The sequence below is a fragment of the Zingiber officinale genome, chromosome 10B (genome assembly GCF_018446385.1).
Source record: "Zingiber officinale cultivar Zhangliang chromosome 10B, Zo_v1.1, whole genome shotgun sequence".
NCBI classification, from domain to species: Eukaryota; Viridiplantae; Streptophyta; class Magnoliopsida; order Zingiberales; family Zingiberaceae; genus Zingiber; species Zingiber officinale.
In genome coordinates this window covers 27,143,059-27,164,465 of record NC_056005.1, presented here as the reverse complement: position 1 = coordinate 27,164,465, position 21,407 = coordinate 27,143,059, and the positions used below count along the sequence as shown (strand labels likewise).

At 34.3% G+C, this 21,407-nt stretch overlaps 3 protein-coding genes across 4 annotated transcripts; 2 read left to right on the top strand and 1 right to left on the bottom strand.

Annotated features, from left to right (window-relative positions):
- Nucleotides 1–904: 904 nt before the first annotated feature.
- On the top strand, nt 905–17,391 carry LOC122028650 (sugar transporter ERD6-like 5). 2 transcript variants are annotated; one of them, XR_006124901.1, is made up of 18 exons: nt 905–1,135; nt 2,563–2,625; nt 2,829–2,918; nt 3,020–3,079; nt 3,247–3,312; nt 4,245–4,310; nt 4,391–4,466; nt 5,135–5,199; nt 13,186–13,278; nt 13,359–13,439; nt 13,516–13,600; nt 14,180–14,226; nt 14,292–14,354; nt 14,456–14,515; nt 14,589–14,642; nt 14,726–14,821; nt 15,072–15,186; nt 17,091–17,115. XR_006124901.1 is itself a non-coding variant. In XM_042587493.1 (18 exons), exons 1-18 carry the CDS (start codon nt 995–997, stop codon nt 17,216–17,218), a joined length of 1,413 nt encoding a protein of 470 aa, XP_042443427.1. In that variant the 5' UTR covers nt 916–994; the 3' UTR covers nt 17,219–17,391. The 2 variants fall into 2 exon arrangements, 1 of the variants encoding a protein (XP_042443427.1); XM_042587493.1 differs by having other exon boundaries at nt 916–1,135; nt 14,726–14,785; nt 17,091–17,391.
- Nucleotides 17,392–17,478: 87 nt separating this feature from the next.
- LOC122028653 (early nodulin-93-like) lies at nt 17,479–18,164 on the bottom strand. Its single transcript, XM_042587497.1, has 4 exons — nt 18,008–18,164; nt 17,870–17,931; nt 17,697–17,772; nt 17,479–17,604 (listed from the first exon to the last, which is right to left on the bottom strand). Exons 1-4 carry the CDS (start codon nt 18,069–18,071, stop codon nt 17,525–17,527), a joined length of 282 nt encoding a protein of 93 aa, XP_042443431.1. The 5' UTR covers nt 18,072–18,164; the 3' UTR covers nt 17,479–17,524.
- Nucleotides 18,165–19,652: 1,488 nt separating this feature from the next.
- LOC122028652 (early nodulin-93-like) lies at nt 19,653–20,430 on the top strand. Its single transcript, XM_042587495.1, has 4 exons — nt 19,653–19,792; nt 19,880–19,941; nt 20,044–20,119; nt 20,233–20,430. Exons 1-4 carry the CDS (start codon nt 19,729–19,731, stop codon nt 20,331–20,333), a joined length of 303 nt encoding a protein of 100 aa, XP_042443429.1. The 5' UTR covers nt 19,653–19,728; the 3' UTR covers nt 20,334–20,430.
- The last annotated feature ends 977 nt before the right edge of the window (nt 20,431–21,407 follow it).

Below are 21,407 nucleotides of genomic sequence, written 5' to 3'. Positions count from 1 at the left end.
TTCCAAATTTTCTAATATTTTATTTATTTATTATTTTTTTATGTTAATTTGAATAAGTACTAACGAGTGTTTGGGAAAGCTTTTGCTTATTTAAAAATGATTCTTGTAGAGATTATTTTGAATTAAAAATGATTCAAAGTATAGAGTGTTTGAAAATAGAAGTCAAAAGTTAATACAAGGTAAAGTGAGAGTATTTAATAAATAATTATTTCTAACCTTAATTTTTAGTTAAATGACCACAATATCCTTAAACTATAAAAATAAATATGTGTGGTGATAATTATATAAAATGATAAATTTATTAAGATCATAAATATGATAGTAATTAGGTAAAATAATAAATTTATTAAGGATATAAATGCCAACTTTTAATTTTATACCATAAAATTTCAACTTTTAAAATTGAATAAAAAATTACATAAAATAGAAGTTGACATTTATAAATACTTCAAATATTTCTAGCTAATATCTAAAGAGCTTTGTTTGTATTTTCATTTACATTTTCAGAACATTCTAATTTTTTATTTTTTTGAAAAATAACTTTTCGTATTTTTCGTTTCTTAAAAAATACTTTCTCTTTTTGGAAAATGAATATAAAAAATACAAACAAAATATATTTCTTTTTTTTTCAAAAAATAAAAATAAAAAATAATATAAAAAATATTCTCTATAAAAAATAGATCAAACGCTGTCTTAAAACAATTTAGAAGCTCTATCAAATACTTTCTATGTTCTACTAAATATTCTCTAATTTTGCTAGTTGTATGTTGTAGTTGTAATTGTAGAGGAATATGTTGTTATTAAAATTATTAAATCCAATGTCAAATATGTCGAACCAGTCTCCTTGGAGATTCGTGAATACGTTCGTCCAGCGCTCAGTCAACCAGTCAACCCGTCCCAGGACGGCTATTGTTGGAAATACATAAGCGCAAAGGGAGAGGGAGGTATTTCGTGTTCCTCTTTGGAGTTGTTCGGCCGGTGCTGCGAAGGCGAAATGGAAGTGAAGGAAGAGGGCGAAACGGGGAAGCCGCTGATGGAGAGGAAGAGGGAGAAGGCTAGCGCTTCGCCTTCCATATGGATGGTGGTCGCCAGCACAGCCGTCGCGGTCTCCGGCTCCTTCGAGTTCGGCATGTCGGTATGCGAACAATCTCCTGTTATAAAATCATTAGCTTTCCTATTTCAGTGGTGGTTATTCGAGGGTGAAAATTGATAAGGGTGGTTCTCTGCATGTCAACTCCTTGATTTGGGAACTAGCTCGAGAGTATTCTTTTCGTCAGTACTAACAGCAATGCACTTTTCTGTGAACGTTTAAAATTGAGGTAGCACAGACACCGGTTTCCAATGAATCTGAAAATTTTTACGAGTAAATATACAGAAGATGTTTCCATTTGGTTGGTTCGTCGAGTGGATCGGATGCTGGTGATATAAAGTAGGAATTAGAGAATAAAGCCGAAAGAAATGTGAAAAAAAGTGCCATAAATGCATGGAGAACCTTAACTGAATAGTTTTGATTTTAACTTTTCCGACGCACGCTGTCATATCTAGGTTGGTTCATAATTAAATTGAAAACACTTGGGGTTTCAACAAGAAGATTTGAGAACAAACTTATTCAATGGAGAGGTCAAAGGTGCTTGTTCGGAGTTGTCTACTAGATAGAAGCCTATTTTCCCACTGTTAATTTGATCTCATTTAGGTGTTAAATTTGCAACATGTATTAAGCTTAGTTATATATTTATACTAGGGGTTGATATCAAGTACAGAAGGGATTATGTTTGTGAATGCATAGTTGATTTCAGTCTATATTTGAAGTTGCTTAAACACTAGAAGTTTTCACATTTTTGTAGATTATCCAGAAGAAAAGCAATCCTTGTAGATTTTTATAAACAGTGTAAAAGATATCAGTACTATCTCATTTACCTTTTGTTCTCATATGTAATTAAGGTGGATTAATAGTGATCAAATAAATACCATCCATACTTATTGATTTATCTTTCTTTGTAACTTGCCCTACTTATCCGAGTAAACTCATTTCCCCATCTTGTGTTTGTTTTCACCTTCCATTGCATGCCGCCAGTTCATATGCTCTTTGACAGGTGCATGTTTCTTCAAATGCCTCCAAGAATCCATTAAACAGAATGCTTAAGAAAAATAGAGGTTAGATGTTTCATCTAGAGATCTAACAGTCTATGCTCAATAAATATCTTTTTCTTGAAAAAAAATAATTCAACATCTGGACCACTTGCCATACCAAATGTGTCTTTCCAGGCGTTGCTAGAAAGCTGGTAATTTTGGCTAAATATTTGAATCAGGTACACTCTCTACTAAATTCCTAGACATAGGCAACTAAAGAAGTTGCTGAAGTAATAAATATCACTGGGGCTTTACATGCTGCCGTTCATATGTAGTCTCATGTCATGATTAAAAAGTTTCAGTACTTTGTTCAGTAAAATACGGAAAATATCCTTGCAAACTTTAGGTACTTTTTGTTTTCCATAAAAATGAAGTCTGCTTATTTGGTCACTTCCTGTAATTCTTCCATTTTCTCTTTTTTTGTCCTTTCAGGTAGGATATTCTTCACCATCACAGTCTGGAATAATGCACGACCTTAACCTTTCATTGCCCCAGGTATGTGTTTCCTTCTCACATGGCCACCTAATTATGGGTAAAGAAAAGGAGAAACAACTTACAGGTGCAGTGTTAGAATCAAATAGAAAGAATTTTTAGTGGTTCACGGATGGCGTGAGCATTGTGTGTAGTGGGATACATGAAACATTAGTTTGTAGCACAATTTTATTTCACATATTCATATGTTATACTTGGCTCTGCAGTACTCTCTATTTGGCTCAATATTGACAATTGGAGCAATGATAGGTGCTATATTCAGTGGAAGGGTTGCAGATCTAATTGGAAGAAAAAGTGTAAGTTAAAACGACATCTATTTTTTTCCCTCAATGCTGGATCCATATCGGAGAATCCACACTTACATAACTAATGCATTATTTATTCATGACTATTGCAGGCAATGGCGGTTTCAGATTTTCTTTGTATTACTGGATGGACTTTTATTTTCTTAACAAAGGTTCTTCCCTGAGTATGAAATTGAGGCTTTATGTCAGTTTTTTTATTAGTGTAAATTCACCATGAAGCATGAAGCCTGCCAAAGTAGTCATGTAGGTTTCGTTCTTAGACACTATGCTTGTGTTTTGAATGATCACTGATTATCATGAGCTTATTACCTGTTGTAAGGGTATCTGGTTGCTTGATATTGGAAGATTACTAATTGGATGTGGCATCGGTCTTCTTTCCTACGTGGTAAGCTCAAGCCAATATGGTTTTCTGAATAAAATTAGAAGCTAATTTTCTTGTTCTCATTTTTATTTTGGTCAAAATTTGCCATGACACATCCGTCATTTTGTGGAATATAAATATAGTCTGACATATCCAAAATATGTCACTATATCCTCATCATTCAAGATAATTTGATTATGCTATAATTGGTTTCTTTCATGATAAATAGTTATGGGTGTAGACACTAAATTGTTATCCTTTGGCCCAAGGTTTAAAATTTTGGTTGTGTTGATTTGTATCGACTCAAATATTATCTCGATGTCCAGCTGTGTTGATGGTCAGCATGGACCAATAGGATCTGTATTGTGCTGAGATAGTTTTGGACTGACCTCACTCTTTTGATCTCCTCCCATTTGATTTATTTACTTCAAAAAACAAGAATGGTAAACAAGAATATAACATTTTCATAATCAATTGAATTAAATTTTCCTCTTGAATGACTCAAATATCAAAACCATCTCAACTTATAGCATACCTTACTAGTGACAGTGTTTCTACTAATTCCTTATTAATAGGAGTTTTAATTAGAATGAGCGTCTTGCATTGGATGAGCATATTGCTTTTGCTTCCAGGATGATACTTGAATTGGTTAATCTACAGATTTATTATTATACTCTTGTTTGTCAACGAAGGTTAGACTAACACAATTGGACCTGTGACAAGCACAATTATAGGATATGGATATAAGTAGATCTCAGATCTTTGATTTGATTTATCACCGTTTGTTGTAGCCAGACCATAGTAGCAGGAACACCAAGTATGATGAATTTCGATGATCGGTTTAAGCTGAGCTTTATCAATGATTGTACTTGTAACAAATTTGTCTCTCTTACAACATACACATATGTTTATTTTTATGCATATATTTGTGAAGTTTAGTTGTTTTCCAAATGCAGGTTCCAGTGTACATTGCTGAAATAACACCAAAGAGTTTAAGAGGCGGATTTGCTGCAGTTAATCAGGTAATGGAAGAGGTTTCTGAAGCTGGATAGTACAGAGTTAAATTTAGGCATCATATTATTTTAACAAAATTCTAGTGCAGCTAATGATATGTTGTGGAGGGTCACTAGCTTACCTGTTCGGAACTGTTTTCACTTGGCGTATTCTTGCAATTATAGGTAAAACTATTAACATCTGAAGAAAAGATAATTTTTATCCTAATTTGATATTGCAGAGTTAATATTGGGAATTGTTGAATCATTTGACAAGATTCATGCCGCTAAAAATCTAGCAGTTTGGGATTTGTAAACTAGTTATATGTTCTACATAGAGGTGTAATCTAGATTTAACTGGTCATTGTTATGTTATATAGGGCTACAAAAAAGGCCTATCATTCTGATTATTGATCCCTATCAAAAGCATATCAGCAAACAGGCAATAACAACTTCTTCGGACCCACATTTTGAAGATTAACTACCTGTCGAGTAGAGATCCGCTTCTCCTTTGTCTGCAATTATTCATGGCTTGCTGTATGCTTGTCTAAAAATTGCCAATGAAGACTTCAACCTGCACACAAGTGACAATACTGCACTATTTATTACACTGAACTACCTTACTTCTTACCTTCAACTTAGTACTTGCCTCTTTTAGTTTTTAACTTTTTATCTTTTGCCTGTATGAACACTTAATTGGGGTACTGAACTAGAGTGCTTTTGTGTGTTGGGATTACTAGTTTCTACTAATAGCTTGCACTTTTCCCACCTAATGAATGCATTAGGTCTTCAACCTCATTTCTTTCCTAACAAGTGTATCTTGAAGTTGATTGACCTAATATTTTCTGCTTCAGGTACATTTCCATGTTTTCTGCAGTTAATGAGTCTCTTCTTTATTCCAGAATCTCCGCGATGGCTGGTTAGTAAATTGAACATCAATTACAGTTTTGAAGTGAAACTAATATTCAGGTCTAAGTACATAGGCCTCAATGGATTCCTTATTTCACAACTAAGAGTTAGAAGTGTTAATGAGTATTAAACTATAGATTGCCATCAAGTCTAAGAGTATTCATACCTCAATGAATTTATTTTCCACGCACTCTTCATAGTTCAAGGCTTCAAGCTGTTATAGAAGTATGGGTTGGTGCTCTAGAAGTAAGTGGTCATTTCATCAAACTTATGGTGGTTTTTACAGACCTAAACTACTTAGGATCACCCTAATACCTATATGATATAAAGAATGAGGGGTCATAAATACAGAATGAGAAAAAACAGTTAAAATGATTTATGTGATGATCTTTTGGGGAGAAAAACCATTAACAAAAGATATCATGATGGAGAGAAAACAGGAAAAGGTGCAATAGCCACACTGATAGAGGGCTATGATGATTCCTCTTACATGACTATGATTCTTCTCACACTTCCTAGTTCCCTCACTGATTTATATCTTGATACACATGCGATGCATGTATTTATAGGAAACCTACATTAGTGCCACTACAAACCTTGAACCACGCATGTTACTGGTGAAATGTTGAGGGGGTGATGAGCGTGATGTGTGATGATTTAATGAGCTTGTTGCCTTCTTTTGATACCACTTGCTATCTGTCAACCTTGACCAAATAGGTTGATCTGCTTCTATCTAAGGGTGAGCAAAAATTCGATTAAATTGAATTAACTGATCAAATTTAAAAATTCTGTATGGTTATTTTGGAAATTTATTTAAAAATATATATATATTTTTCAGGTAATTTGGTTCGGTTTCAATTTTAAAACTCGTAATTCAGTTAAACCGAATAAATTTATATTATCAACTGAACCGAGCAGCATCATAGTGGTGCTGGCACCATAGTGTTGGTTTTTTAAAACCAACACTACAGTTTGATTAATTCGGTTTTCGATCGGATTAACTGATATTTTATCCGGTCAGTTCGAAAAAAATTCGGTTTTTTTGGTTACGATTTAATCGGTCAGTTCGGTTTTGAACCGTTTGCTTAGCCCTACTTCTATCTAGTATTGCAATTTGATTATCCAATTGTTCTACATATGAATCTAGTCTAAACTAATATGTCCACCTCTTAAGTGTTGGCAACCCAGCAATTAGCATACCATTTTAAAATACCTTAATTTCACTAGTATGGATCTAACCTGCTTGACTTAAGGGTCTAAAATTGAGCGGTCAGATATCACAACACCTCAGTACATGCACTTCAACAATACCTCGATACATACACTTCCTCTACATGATAGCTCTACACACTCTAGAAGGGGTAAACATATACTTCAGAAGTGTCAATTGACACAACACTTCAAAAAATTTTATTGAGTAGGTGAGATACATTTGAGTGGCACAATAGTAGGCAAAAGACACGGAAAGTTGAAGGGGAGCCTTGGAGCAACGGTAAAGTTGTTGCTTTGTGACCAAAAAGTCACGGGTTTGAATCCTAGAAACAGCCTCTTGCAAAAAGCAGGTAAGGCTGCGTACAATGGATCCTTCCTCGGGACCCCGCATAGCGAGAGCTTCGTGCACCGGGCTGCCCTTTAATAGTAGGCAAAAGACAAGTGCAATCAACTCTTTGCTAATGCACCCCATAGGATAGCTGCTGTAATGTACACCAACCAAATAGGAAATAGCAGTGTAAGATGTTAATGCTCAAAAGAAACTCCGTTAAATTATTAGATAGGTTATCATATATGATGATCCTACATAAGCTTCACCTCAAAATCTCACATCATGCATAAAACACAAAGTGATACTATCTGCGTCTGGTCCTCTTAATTATCCTTAGTGAACTATGTGAAATTCACTTAGAAAAACACTAAATTCATTGACCAAGCCCTTTGCATGGATTGCTTTCTTTGCTGCATCTAATATCACCAGTCTTAGTAAACAATAACTATAGCCTATAGAGAGCAATGCCTAACAATATCATATCTACTAAGCGCGAACATCATCTTTTCGTGATCTCGTCTGGATCTGCTGCAAGATAGATCAACCCTACATAGCCCTGTAGATCATTCTTGATCTGCCAAATTGCAAACATTCTTCTGTACTTTCTTGTTGCTTAATCTACTCCAATGCCTATCAGTGTCGCTTCCCTAGTTTCATCATCTGTGTATGCTAATAATGCCTATATGATCTATTTTTAACCTGATTATGACATATATCATACTCCTAACACATTAACCATAATGGATGGGTGCATTCATTCAATCTCCTGAGACGATTATGTACCACGTTTATTAGTTTGAATTCTTTCTAATAGTGCGTTGAATGACATCTGGCATTAAATAATTTTAATACCTTCTTGATGTAGTGTTGTTAATCAAGTAGCAGCTTGCCTAAGCTCCACTCCATATCCATTTCAAATATTCATGTCAAAAGTCTTTTGTACACAATGAAAAATTTTCACTTCATTATTTATAGACAATAATCAATATGTAGTACTGAAGGGGAGCATTGGCGCAATAGTCGTGTGAACTAGAGGTCACAGGTTTGAGTCATGGAAATAACCTCTTGCAATGCAGCATAAACCTGCATATAAAGACCATTTCTTGGGGGAGGGGCACATTGCCGTTGGCAGGAGCTTTGTGCACTGAGTCACGGAAACAACCTCTTGCAATGTAGGCTAAGGCTATGTATAATAGATCATTCCTCAAGACTCCACATTGGCGGGAGCTTGGTGCAGTTGCCCTTTTCTTAAATCAATATGTAGTACTAAGTAGATGAGCATGCCACCATCTAGTTTCTTGAGAGACCAACCTTCATAATTGCTTCTGGAGAACTAAAGTGAATATAAAATAGTTAAATCTTTTGTACGCTGCTCAGAGATTGTTTCGAGCAATGACATGTTGGCTTTCTTACCAAGTTTTCTTCACTCTCAATCACAAGGCTTTCTGATTTTTACATGTAGATTTACTTGCGATCGGGATAAATGACCATTGAATTTAACTCATGGTATTTAACTGACACAGAAAATGAGGAAGAAATAATTTCTTTTACACAAAAGAATAGGCACAAGGCTCTCTTGTTTATAGAGAGAATTTACAATAAAAGGAAACTAATAAAAAAGAAACTAAATAATAAGAAAACTAATTAAAGCTAATATTTGACATATTATCCTTTTCTATTTTTCCCGATTTGCATATTTTGACTTTAATGACAGAATTTCTAACACTCCCCTTCAAGATGGTTTGTAGATATCTTCCATAGTCAGCTTGCTAGTCAGCTTATCGAATTGTTTCTTGTGTAGTTCCTTCGTTAATACATCAGCTAATTTTTCATTTGTTGGAAGATATGTCATGCATATTATTCCAGTGTTGATTTTCTCTTAGATGAAATGTTTATCTACTTCTATATGCTTTGTGCGATCATAAAGAACAGGATTATGAGCTATGGAAATAGCAACTTTATTATCACAATAAACCTTTATAGGAGTTGAGTAAGAAAGCTTCAATTCCTCAAGAATTCTTTTGATCTGCATCACCTCATAGATTCCATAGGCAACAACTCTGAATTTTGCTTCAGCACTACTTCTGGCTACCACATTTTGTTTTTTACTTTGCTTCGTAACTAGGTTCCCACCAACAAAGGAACAGTAGTCTGATCTCTTGTCCGTAACACTCTCTGTAGACTTCAACTTGAAGATGTCCATGTTTCTTGAATAATAAACCTATCCCTAGATTCTCTTTAAAATATCTTAATATCCTATAGATGACCTCGAAATGTTCTGCTCCTGCTGAGTGCATGAATTGACTTATCATGCTAACTGTGAAAGTGATATCAGGCAGCGTATGAGACAAGTAGATCAATTTTCCTACGAGTCTTTGATAAAGGTCCCTGTCCTTTACTCCTTCAGCCCTAGCAGCTTGTAACTTCAAGTTAGACTCAATCGGAGTCTCAACCATTTTACACCTCAGCAAACCTATTTCTCCAAGGAGATCAAGAATATATTTTCTTTGATTAACAAATATACCTTCCTTGATCATACAAATTCCATTCCGAGGAAATACTTGAGGACTCCCAAATCTTTAATTTGAAACTCTTTTGTGAGTCTCTTCTTTAGGACTGCTAATTTTGCTTCATCATTGCCCGTTAAGATAATATCACCAACGTAAACAATCAAAACAACACTTTACCATTTTTTGAATGTTTATAAAATATTGTGTGATCTGCTTGACTCGAAGTCATAACTGACAACAGCCTTTCCAAAGTGTTCAAACCATGCTCTTGGTGACTGTTTGAGTCCATATAATGTCTTATTTAATTTGCACACTTTTTCACTGCCAAGTCTCTTCTCAAATCCAGGTGGTAGACTCATGAACACCTCCTCTTCTAGATCACCATTGAGAAATGTGTTTTTAATGTCAAGTTGATGTAGAGGCCAATCTGAGTTTAATGTAAGAGACAACAGAATTCTAATAGAGTTTATCTTAGCAACTGGAGCAAAAGTCTCTAGATAGTCAATCCCGTAAGTCTGAGTGAAGCCTTTGACCACTTGTTTAGCCTTATACCTTTCAATGCTTCCATCAACTTTAGTAAACATCCATTTACACCCAATTTCTTACCTTTGGGTAGATCAACTATCTCCCAAGTGCCACTTCTCCTTAAAGCATCATCTCTTCCATGACTGCTAAATTCCAACTCGGATCATCCAACGCTTCCTGTATATTCCTTGAAACAAACAAGTGTGAAATCCTAGAAGTGAAAATTTTATGTTTTTTTGACGGTCTTTGATAGGAAAGATAATTTGTAATAGGATGATTAGTGCAATCTTGGACACCTTTTCTAATTGCTTTAGGAACATTAAGATCAGGAATAGTAGGTGAAGAATTAGACATAATAGGGGGAATCAAAGCTGGACTTAGAATAGGGTTACTTGAAATTTTAGTGCCAAAGCTCGGATTTTCAAACTGGTGTTGTGCAAGCTTGATATTCGAGTCTTTATTCTTCAGATGAAATCTTTTCCTATTATATACCTGAAGCTCAAAATTCAGATCTTGGAGATCAGTTTGTAATATTTCTCCCTCTGATCGAGAGTTTCCAACACTAGGCACTAGAGGTAGGTGATTATTTTCAAGATTGTGTGAAAAAATGATATTAGGAAGTGGGATAGAAATGTCCAAAAGAATTGTCTTTTTCTTCACTTGTCGCCCCATGAAGAGAATTTTTGGTAAAATAGGAATTTGATTCTAAAAAAGACACATGCATACGCAAAAAAAAAAAAAATTGAGGATTGAAACACTTATACCCCTTTTTGTTTGACGAATAACCCAAGAATACGTATTTTATAGCACGTGGTTCAAGTTTTGAACGAAATTGACATAGAACATGAACATTGACAGTACATCCAAAAGTTTTGACTGATAAATCAGGAAAAAAAATTTTAAGACAATCAAAAGGTGTTTTGCATTCTAACACCTCAGTAGGCATCCTATTTATCAAATAATAGGCTGTTAAAATTGCTTCACCCCATAAATACTTAGGAATATTCATATAAAACATTATGACATGTGCTACTTCAAGTAATGTTTATTTTTTCATTCTGCAATGCCATTTTATTTATTTATTTTTTTGGGGGGGGAGGGGGGAGGGGTATTCCGACAAGTAGATTGATGAAAAATGTCTTTTTCGTTTAAAAAATCACCCAAGACCTCATTAAAATATTCTGTTCTATTGTCAGAATGTAAAATATAAATTTTGGTTTGAAATTAGTTTTCAATCAGAGTGTAGATTTTTTTTTATTCATCAGATAAATTCAACATAAATGTGTATGGTCATCAATAAATGTTGCAAACCATTTTTTTCCAAAAAGAGTAGTAATTTTAAATGGCCCCAAACATCACTATGAATCAAATAAAAAAGTTTGAAGGCCCGATAATTTTTTGGTAAATAAGTTGAACGATGAAATTTTGCTAAAAAAAATTTCACAATGTAAAGAAGAACAATCAATGATTTTAAATAATTATGGAAAGAAGGTTTTTAGATAAGGAAAACTAGGATGTCCTAGTCTATAGTGTCATAGCATTATTTTTTCTCGAACTAAATTTGAACTAATACTATTAAAGCTCTGAGTTTTTTTATTACTAACAGGTATTTCATCCATAGAGACCTTCGATCATCCTAGCACTTCCAATCATCATCCCGAGTTTTGGTCATGAAATTCGCAATGTGATTCAAGAAATATAATACGACAATTAGAATCTTTAGATAATTTATTAACAGACAAAAGGTTGCAGGCTAATTTAGGAACATGAAGAACAGAATTGAGATTAGTTTGTTCGGTCAGTTTAATAAGTCATTTTCCTACAATAGGTGAAAAACTACAATCGCCAATTCTAATTTTCTCGTTTCCAGAACAAGGGAAATAAGTATCAAATAAGTGAGAGCAACTAGACACGTGGTCTGTGGCTCCCGAATCTATGATCCTCGGAGAGGAGTTTAAACAGAAGAGAGCTTTAGGATTGCTACCTGTTTGTGCCAAGGAAATACTAGGAATACCAGATGAGAAGTTGGATTTTATTAGCTTCAAGAGTTGATCCGTCTGCTCTTTGTTGAAGGGACCTGAGTCGGCTTCATTGGCAGTACGAATTCCACAATTCTTCTCTCCTTGATTAACTTCTATCATGGCTACTACAATTTTATCGCTGTTCTGATACCAACTCAGAAAATGAGGAAAAAATAATTTCTTTTACATAAAAGAATAGGTACAAGGCTCTCTTATTTATAGAGAGAATTTACAATAGAAAGGAAACTAATAAAAAGGAAACTAAATAATAAGGAAACTAATTAAAGTTAATATTTGACATATAATCCTTTCCTATTTTCCTTGATTTGCATATTTTTGACTTTAATGACAGAATTTCCAACAACTGTACCTCTTGAGAACATGTTATCCCTTGTACACTATTGGCATGACCCAAGTGGTCCCTTTCCCATGGATGGGATAGGATTCACTAAGTGAGGAGACAACCCCATCGATGATAAATTGTTGATCATTGACCCATGTTGTCGTAGCATTAAAAATGTGTGAGATGTCTCACAACCTAATACTAGTTCCAGCATTGAGCCCAATAATGGCACAATGGCCAGTAACACAAATAATAATAATTAACATGGCATTATAAAAGAAACAGCTAAAGATATCTCTTCAACTCATGAAAACATAAGTAGCAGAAACAAAACGGAAAATATAATGAAGAAGCCTTGAGAAGTCTGACTGAGTGAACTCCTTGAAAGTCCAACACCAACAGCATTGTATGTCTTAGGGCATTGCTTAATAACTTGATCTGACTCAATTAGCACTGACCTCAAGAGAATTTGGAGGCAAGAGCAAAAGGGATTGTATGTATGAAATCAAAAGGGTAAGTAACAAGTAGGTAATTATATGTCAGTGTAGTATGAACTCTTCTATTAAAGTAGCTCACTTTGATAATTACAATAATGTCTTAAACCAATATTCTAAAAATAATATTTTTTTTAAGGATATTCTAAAAATAGGAAATATCTAATTCAACTACTCTTGTCTCGTTACCTTCCCCTTTGAACAGATTTTATCTTGTTACCATATGGATCCAACAATTGCATTTCCTAGATTAACGCCCTTTTTGAGTTCTTATGTTTAGGATTTTTTTTTTTTTTGTTTGCAATACTTGGTTCTCAATCTTATACACATTCTGCAGAGAGAGCTTATTATTACTTTTCTATTGTTACACGTTAAATTTTTTAAAACAAAAATAAAGTAGAAATACAGGAGTCTTCCTAGCAGTGATTGAAGTTTTCAAGATTCTTCCGTGCTAAGGCTTAGCTAAATGTTGTCAGGGATAGATTATTGGTTTCAAATATCAAAATGTAAGGACATCAAACTTTACTTGGCATTGAAGTACAAGTTCAAACTCTTTGCAGGCTATGGTTGGTAGTCATCAGGAGTTTGTAGCTGTCTTAAAAAGGCTAAGGGGAAAACACTCTGATGTCTCTCAAGAAGCAGAGGAGATAATGGTACTATATTTGACTTCAAATGGTTACATAGCATATAATAGCTTCTGGAATATAAGAATGATCTAACATTGACCATTTAGGAGTTCACAGTAAGTCTTCAACGGCTTCCTCAGTCCAGCATGGTGGACTTGTTTCAGAAGATATACCTTCATGCAGTCATTGTAAGGTTCTTGTTCAGCAAAACTGGTCAATGTTTTAAGTTATCTTGATATTTTCTCGTTCAAATTTATTAACCAGGTCGGAGTTGGCCTTATGATACTCCAACAATTTGGAGGAGTTAATGCTATACACTTTTATGCAAGTGAAATATTCGTGTCAGCAGGTAAAGTATTAATGTCCCTCCAAACTATAATTGTGAATTTAACTATATTGCCTCATCCTAGACAATAAATGGGACTTCTAATCTTTTGTATGGGTTTTATCCAAAGTTTTTTTTTATGATTCTTATTTTTGAGAACGAAACTATTGTGGATCTCTATGAAAGTGAATCCAAGCCATCATATTCCTGCGGCCTTTGGAGCACAGGATGCATCCTTTAACGCACAGGCTAGAATGGGTCCAAAATTGTTTATTTGTCATACTTCCTTAAAATTTGGCATCGTCAGTCAAGGTCATTTAAAATTTTGCTTCTGAAAATTTAGAAGCAGTATTTTCATTTTCTTGAGAAGAATGTGATGAATGCACTGAAAGTCCTAAACTAGTGGCGGCGGCGGCGGCGGCAATTTTTTATATGTAAATCTTCATAAATTGATATAACAAAAGAAACTCAAACGAAATTATTATTTTTGAGTTTGAACTTTTTCAAAAAGTCCATATAATTCAAATTTTCCATGCCTCCTTTTTTTAAAGAAAAGTTGAGAGACATAATCACAAATGCACACAAACTCTATGATCTTACCAGGTTTTTCATCCGGTAATACTGGAATGATTGCTATGGTTGCAGTGCAGGTATATCCTTTATGAAATTTCTGTTTTCTTTATCAAATACATTATAACTGAATTGCTCGTTGCAGATTCCAATGACTACATTAGGCGTGATTTTAATGGATAGATCAGGGAGGAGACCACTTCTAATGGCAAGAAAATATAAGCAATATTTTTCAGCTCAGATTTCTCTTTCCTTTTCCTTAAAAATGATCTGCATATTAACTCATGTCTTTACCACTTTTGATTTCAGGTTTCTGCCGCAGGAACGTGTGTAGGTTGTTTCCTCGTTGCTATAGTATTCCTATTGAAGGTCTTCACTTGAATCGAGAACTCTCTTTATTAATGTCAAAAAAGAAATCTCATTCATTTCTCAAGTGCAACAGGACCATGACTTTCCAAAGGACTTGACCACCGCGCTTGCTCTGGGTGGCATTTTGGTATTTCAATCTTGTTTCATTATAACTTTTCTTTTAAATTCTATTTATATTATTCAGACTGGCATTTTGTTTCTTCATATCAGATATATACTGGATCGTTCTCATTGGGTATGGGGGCAATACCATGGGTTATTATGTCAGAGGTGATTTACTTGAACAAAAGGAACTGAAAATTAAGGGTAATTTTTAAAATGCCCTCCAATCTTTAACATCCTTTTCAAAATACCTCTTGAAATTTTATAAATGTCAAAATGCCGTTTTAAGGTTTTTATTGATTTTGATATAAAATAGAAAATTTAGAAGGCATTTTGGCATTATTAAAAGTTTGAGGAGTAGTTTAAAAAGTATTAAAAGTTGGGAGCATTTTAAAAATTACCTAAAAATTATTGTTATTGAAGCAGCTTGTCGTAATTGAGACTTTGGTCGCAGATATTTCCGCTGAACATGAAAGGAACCGCAGGAAGCCTTGTGACCTTCGTTAGCTGGGCTGGTTCATGGGTTATCTCATTTGGTTTTAACTTTCTCATGATGTGGAACTCAGCAGGTAATTGAGCATACTAGGTACTTCCATTTTATGGTGGAATTTTTCAAAATTTTTAAAAATATTCTCAAAACACGATAAGGAATTTAGTTCTACATTTAAATTTTAGATTAAGTTTAGGTCATTTAAATATCATCTGCCTGCAAAGTTATGTCTTTAAAAAAGTGAAATGAGTTAAGCGACCATATATCTTTTGATTTGGGAGGAAGCTTGTGACATTTAAATATAGATGTACTTATAGAAATTATGATGCAGACGCACATGAGGTGCAATATAAGCACTTTATTGGCACATTGCATTTTGCACCTAAGTCAAAAGTTTAATTTACCATATATGATTGTCTGTATGGCTGATTCACCAGTTAGTATTATGCACTAACTTATTTCAACCCAAGTGGTGCAAGCTAGTGGTCTAATACTTTTGAGTGTGTGATTTTAATTGTTTAAGTGATCTAAGTACCTAAATAAATTAGGATGAGTATAGCTCAAGAGACAGCTCAGCCAAGGAGTATGGAGTTGTTAGATTAAGGGTCAATTATGGGCTAGGTAAACTCGAATTCAATTGAATTCATAGTCAACCTCACTTCACAGTTGTGGTTCTAACATACAGCCATCATATTTGTGCACTTCAACCAACAGATTCCTAAATGGTGAACTCTTTCTTAGCAATGCAAATCACATAAAAAAAAAAAGACAACCTGGTGCACATAGCTCCTACCAATGAGAAAATTATTCGAACCTTAGTTGACTCATCATTGGTGGGGTGAATTAAGTTTAAAGAAAGATGACCACATACTTATTGCTATAAGTTGGGAAACTATAATTCTGATTCGAGGCAATACCATTTTTCTGCATTCATAAGTGTTTTTTTTTCCCTGTAAGATAATATCTTGATGATCAAAGAGATGGGAAGTCTTATCATATTAGAGAGGTTGGATGATTACAATTTTAAGTGATGGCAAAGAGGATGCATCTTCTTCTTACAACTTTGAAGGTCGTCTATGCCCTCAACACTCCCAAGCTTGACAATGGAGAAACCTTTAGAGTCAACATGAGCAAAAGGCAAATGGGAGAACAACACTCTCATGTGTTGTGACCACACCCTCAACTCAATGTCAAACCATATTTTCAACATATACCAACATCATACACTGGAAAAGGAATTTTAAGATAGATTAAAAAAAAAGTTTACATTCAAAAATGTAGAAAGCAAAAAAGTTCTGAGTAATTCTATAAGTTGTGTAAGGAGGTTTATTATTTTCTCAAAAAGTTGGAAAATACCAAAGAGGAATATTGGAAGCTGGAGGATCCCGTTAAGTCAAGTTTAAAGTACCACTAGATTTGAAGCTGGAGGATCCCGTTAAGTCAAGTTTAAAGTACCACTAGATTTGTGCACTTTAGGTGGGTGAAGTTCAACGATGTTTCTAAACTGGGTGAATCGTGGTTTTTTCCCGGCATTGTAAGTCACAAAAGAGCAAATGATCTCCTGATCTTCTAAAAGAAATTTATCAATCTTAATTTTACATCATTAATAGAGGCAAAACAAACCTCAAGGAAAAAAAATTATACACTTCTGGATTATTCAATTACTTTGAATTAATAGACTATCATTTCAATCCTATTGACAATAACATTTTCTGTCATTTTACATAAAAGTGAAAAAAAAACCCATAAAAATTCTTATTGATTAAAAAAAAAAGGTCTAATGAAGCTTACTTTCATTAAAAAAAAAAGGAAGTCTATTAAAACTTCACGAAGATAGTTCACATGATTTTGCCCTTATGTTTAACCAAAATATATTATTTATATATTTTTGAACGAATCATGGTTCTCGGGTGGGAGTTTTTTTATTTTTCATTTTTTAAACATCTACGTGATTACACATGACTTAATTGTTTATCTTGACAGGTACCTTTTTCATATTTGCGAGCATTTGTGGCCTTACCATTGTATTTGTGGAGCGTCTGGTACCAGAAACCAAGGGAAGAACTCTGGAAGAGATACAGGCGTCAATGAGCTTCATTTCTTCAGATTAACAAAGATTCCACAAGTAATCGGCAAAGTATTAATTATTGTAGTAAAAATAACATAAAAGATAAATTTCTGATGATAAAAATAATATAAAGGACGAAGTTCCTTCATCTGTAATATATATTTATCTCCGTTTCAGAATAGGAATCAAAGACTAAAGTATTAATATCTTCCTGAATTATTATATTCATAATCATCTTCTCGTACATTCACAGGATACATATTTCACTCTAATTTATTTTTGCTACTGAAAGGGCTTTTTTTCCCCTGCCGATTTCCTTTCAGAAGATCCATAGCTTTCCTGCTCATAATCAAGCATCCTTGAAGGAGTTCTTCCTGGCTTGCGCCAGCACCGTCTTGTCTGCGACTACGAAGTAAGCCAATCCAGCAGCTGCATCCGCCAACATCGATCTCAAAGTATTGAAATGTCTGAAAATAACCAACATCTCTGAGAGTGTTTACGAGATGAAATGGCGAACAGACCTGTGGAAATGATGAGTGCTTGGGCTGTAGGATTGAGGTGGTACTTCGCCCATGGTAGCATCCTAACGCTGGCCAACTTGTTTGCCCGAGTTAAGAAAACAAAGTTAATAAATTAAGCAGGAAGGAAACACTAAATTTGTTTGCATCAATTGCTGCACTTGCTTAGTGCTTACAGTGGGCACGGCAGCAGCGACGCCTGCGACGGCGGCGGCCTTGGCGCCTGCAACAACCCCCTCTGCCATGAAAGAAGTGAAATTCTTAACGTAGGCAATAATGAAGCTGCATGAAAAAGCAGGTTAATTATAGAATACCATGAGAGCAGCGCTTGGCCATGGCCAGCTTCTGATCTATTGACGCAAGAGTGACCGGAGCCATCGGTCGATAGAATTGTGTTTACTAGAGTGGAAGAAGAAGAAGGTTGAAGTGAGTTTTGGGAGATGGAGATGGGGGCGATGAGTCAGTATTTATGGGCAGCAGTGGGCTGATGGTTTTGCGAATTCCATGGGTTTGGATGGGACAGAAAATGAATCTTTTGCTTGTTTTGAAGTCACGCGAAGATCGAGTACTGACTGAAGTGGCAGACAGCCCTTGGTCTTGTAGATCTTGATAGCTATAAAATATATTATATGCCTGTTGCTCTTTTTCTTTTGAATCATTTTTATATATATATATATATATATATATATATATATATATATATATTTTCAATTATCAAAACATAGATTTTTTTTTTATTGACAGTCAACAAATCAAAATACTTGAGTTTTCATTTTAAGCATAATGCTGAGTATGATGCACAAGAATGAATCATAGAAGCTCAAGCTCGTTGTATATGCCTTCATCAAATCTCACAAGTAAATCATTTTCCTTAAATAATTACATTTAGTACGGATTTGGATGGTAAGCAAGGATTGAATCCTTGGAGAACAATTCTTTAAGGAATGAAATCCCTTCCATCTAAAAAGGTCGTTCCATCGTTATGATTTACTCAGTTGAAATACTTTAGATGAACAAGTCATCTTTTGTCACTTGAGACTATTTATTTAGTTGGATTTGGTCACCAACTTCTTCTAATTAATTTTTTGGATATATGAAAGCAAACCTACAAAAGTTGTCAGGCTAAGTTTAATGAATAAATTGAAGAAAAAATAGATTTAATTCTTTGAAAGTGAAACCACCCTTTGAACACAATAGAAAAATGACCAGAAAAAAAAAAAATTCTTTTGACAGTTTTTGAAAGAAAAAAAGACAATTTTCATATTAATGAAAAACATAGATTATATATATATATATATATATATATATATATTGATTAGAACATAACAAATTATATGAGAAAAAGATACATTTTTTAAAAATCAGATATCCAATTTTTTTAAACATATTAATCTTGGATGTAATCGACTAAATATTTCAGAAACCACTACTCATTCAAACAACCCGGATTCTGATGCCCGCTTTCAATAATTATTATAATAATTTTAAAATTATTTTAATTAAACTTAATTTTTTAAAAAAAAATTATATTAAAAAAGGCTCAATGTATTTATATATATTTTTAATTTTTTTACAAGTTAACAACTATTCTATATAATATATAAGTAAAGTTAGAATAAAAGTATTTTTAAATGAAAAATATGATAAAAGTGTTATTTTATTTTAAATACATTTTAATAATAAAGCGTGCCTTTTAATATTCGTAGAATTTTTTTTTTAATAAAGCAGGAGTCCGGTAACCCAAATTATCAAGCACTCCAAAACTGGGACGAACCGCCACCTTCCCATCAGTAAAATAGGGGCGCCCACACTCGCATGGCTTCAAAACAAGCAGCCAGCCAGCCAGACAGTCCCAAAACCATCGGCTTCTGCAATATCCAACATTTAATTTGACTCCTCTCCTCTGCCTTTCCACTTCTGCCAGTCCCACTCTCCATAAATACCTGTCCTTCCTACCCCCAAATTCGCACTCTTAACGCATTCCCTTCGACTCTTCTTCTTCTCCCTCTTCCAAAAAAGAAACAGACATTAATTGATGGCTTCGGTCACTCGTGCTTCAATGGACCAGAAGCTGGCCATGGCCAAGCGCTGCTCTCGTGGTATATATTCTAATCGATTGCTTAATTCATTACTTCCAGTACATCATGAAAGATCTTCTCAATTCTCATCACACGATTTCATGGCAGAGGGAGTTATCGCAGGCGCCAAGGCGGCCGTCGTCGCGACCTTTGCCGCTGCCGTCCCCACTGTACGTAAGCTGCAGTAATCAGGGCACATTGATTAATGAGTTTTATTAATTAATTAACTTAGTTTTTCTCAATTTTTGATTAAAAAACAAAAACAAAAACAGTTGGCCAGCGTTAGGATGCTGCCATGGGCGAAGCGCAACCTCAATCCTACAGCCCAAGCACTCATCGTTTCCACAGGTATACCGTATGCGTGCATTCATCTTCAATATAACATATATAATACTATCGGTTAAGTGGGATTAATTAGTTAATAATAGTTTGGAATTAATGCTGTGGATCGATCGATGCAGCTGCCGGATTCGCCTACTTTGTAGTTGCAGACAAGACAGTGCTGGCACAGGCCAGGAAGAATTCCCTCAAGCATGCTGAGATGTCCAAGCAACATAAATAGTGCTTGGTTAAGAATCTAATAATAATTAGCTATATATATATATGTATAATCTTGATGCTAAAAATTTAAGTAAATGCATGTAAAATGAGTGAGATTAATGTATAACTGTAATAAGATTTTGACAATCATTTTGATGAAAAGAACAAGAATCTGAGTATGAAAATTAAGGTTTAAGAAAAAGCATTTCATGCCTCCTTAGAGGTTCTTAGCTCATTGCCAATGAAGTATGGATTCTGTAAGAGTAGAAATAAATCGTTTGACCTTTTCTGACCAAAGGAGCTAGCTAATGTTGGAGGACACATTCAGTGCTTCCTACAATGTTATCGAAATTTTTTAGTAGAAGTGAGAAACAGAAAATATATGCTCCTCCAACGTAACTATGGCTAGCTTCCTCCGCAGAAAGGATGACTATCACTATGGCGAACAAAATTCTTACCAAACATTTTCAGGATTTCCTATGTTAGAAGGATGAGATCTAAAATGTAGAAGATACAAGAAACTTGGGGATTATTAAAGAGATACTCTTCAAAACCTTGAGTCCCAATTGCTAATGATCGAGTCAGAAAATTGCCAAGCAAATGTATAAATATTCAAGTTGGAAGGTTTCCTGAAGGCTTATACACTTTAGGTAAGTTAATTGCTAAAACCCATACTTTTTTCAAAGAATCACTTAGTGCATATTGGCTTCTTATCTTCTAGCAACCAACAATTTCCACTTCTTCAATCCAAAATTAAGTCACAGGATTCAACAGAAAAGGTGAGAGCTGTAGATCATTTTTGCAACCTAAGACAGTAGTTGCTCACAGTCACAGACCATGATCTTTGATACTAGTGGAACAAGTACAATACAACTCAAATGACCATTGCACAAAAAAGTATGTGAAAGAGTAAGTTCCATTTTTTTTCTTCAATCAATCATACAAGAAAATTGATGATGAAATACATATACACTACCTGGCAGATTAAATTTGACCTGACAAACGGGAGCGAGTAGGCTTATCTCAATCTTTCCCATAATAAAAATATGCTGTTAAGTTTGACTTTGTATTCAAGATCTTTGAATTATATTTATTT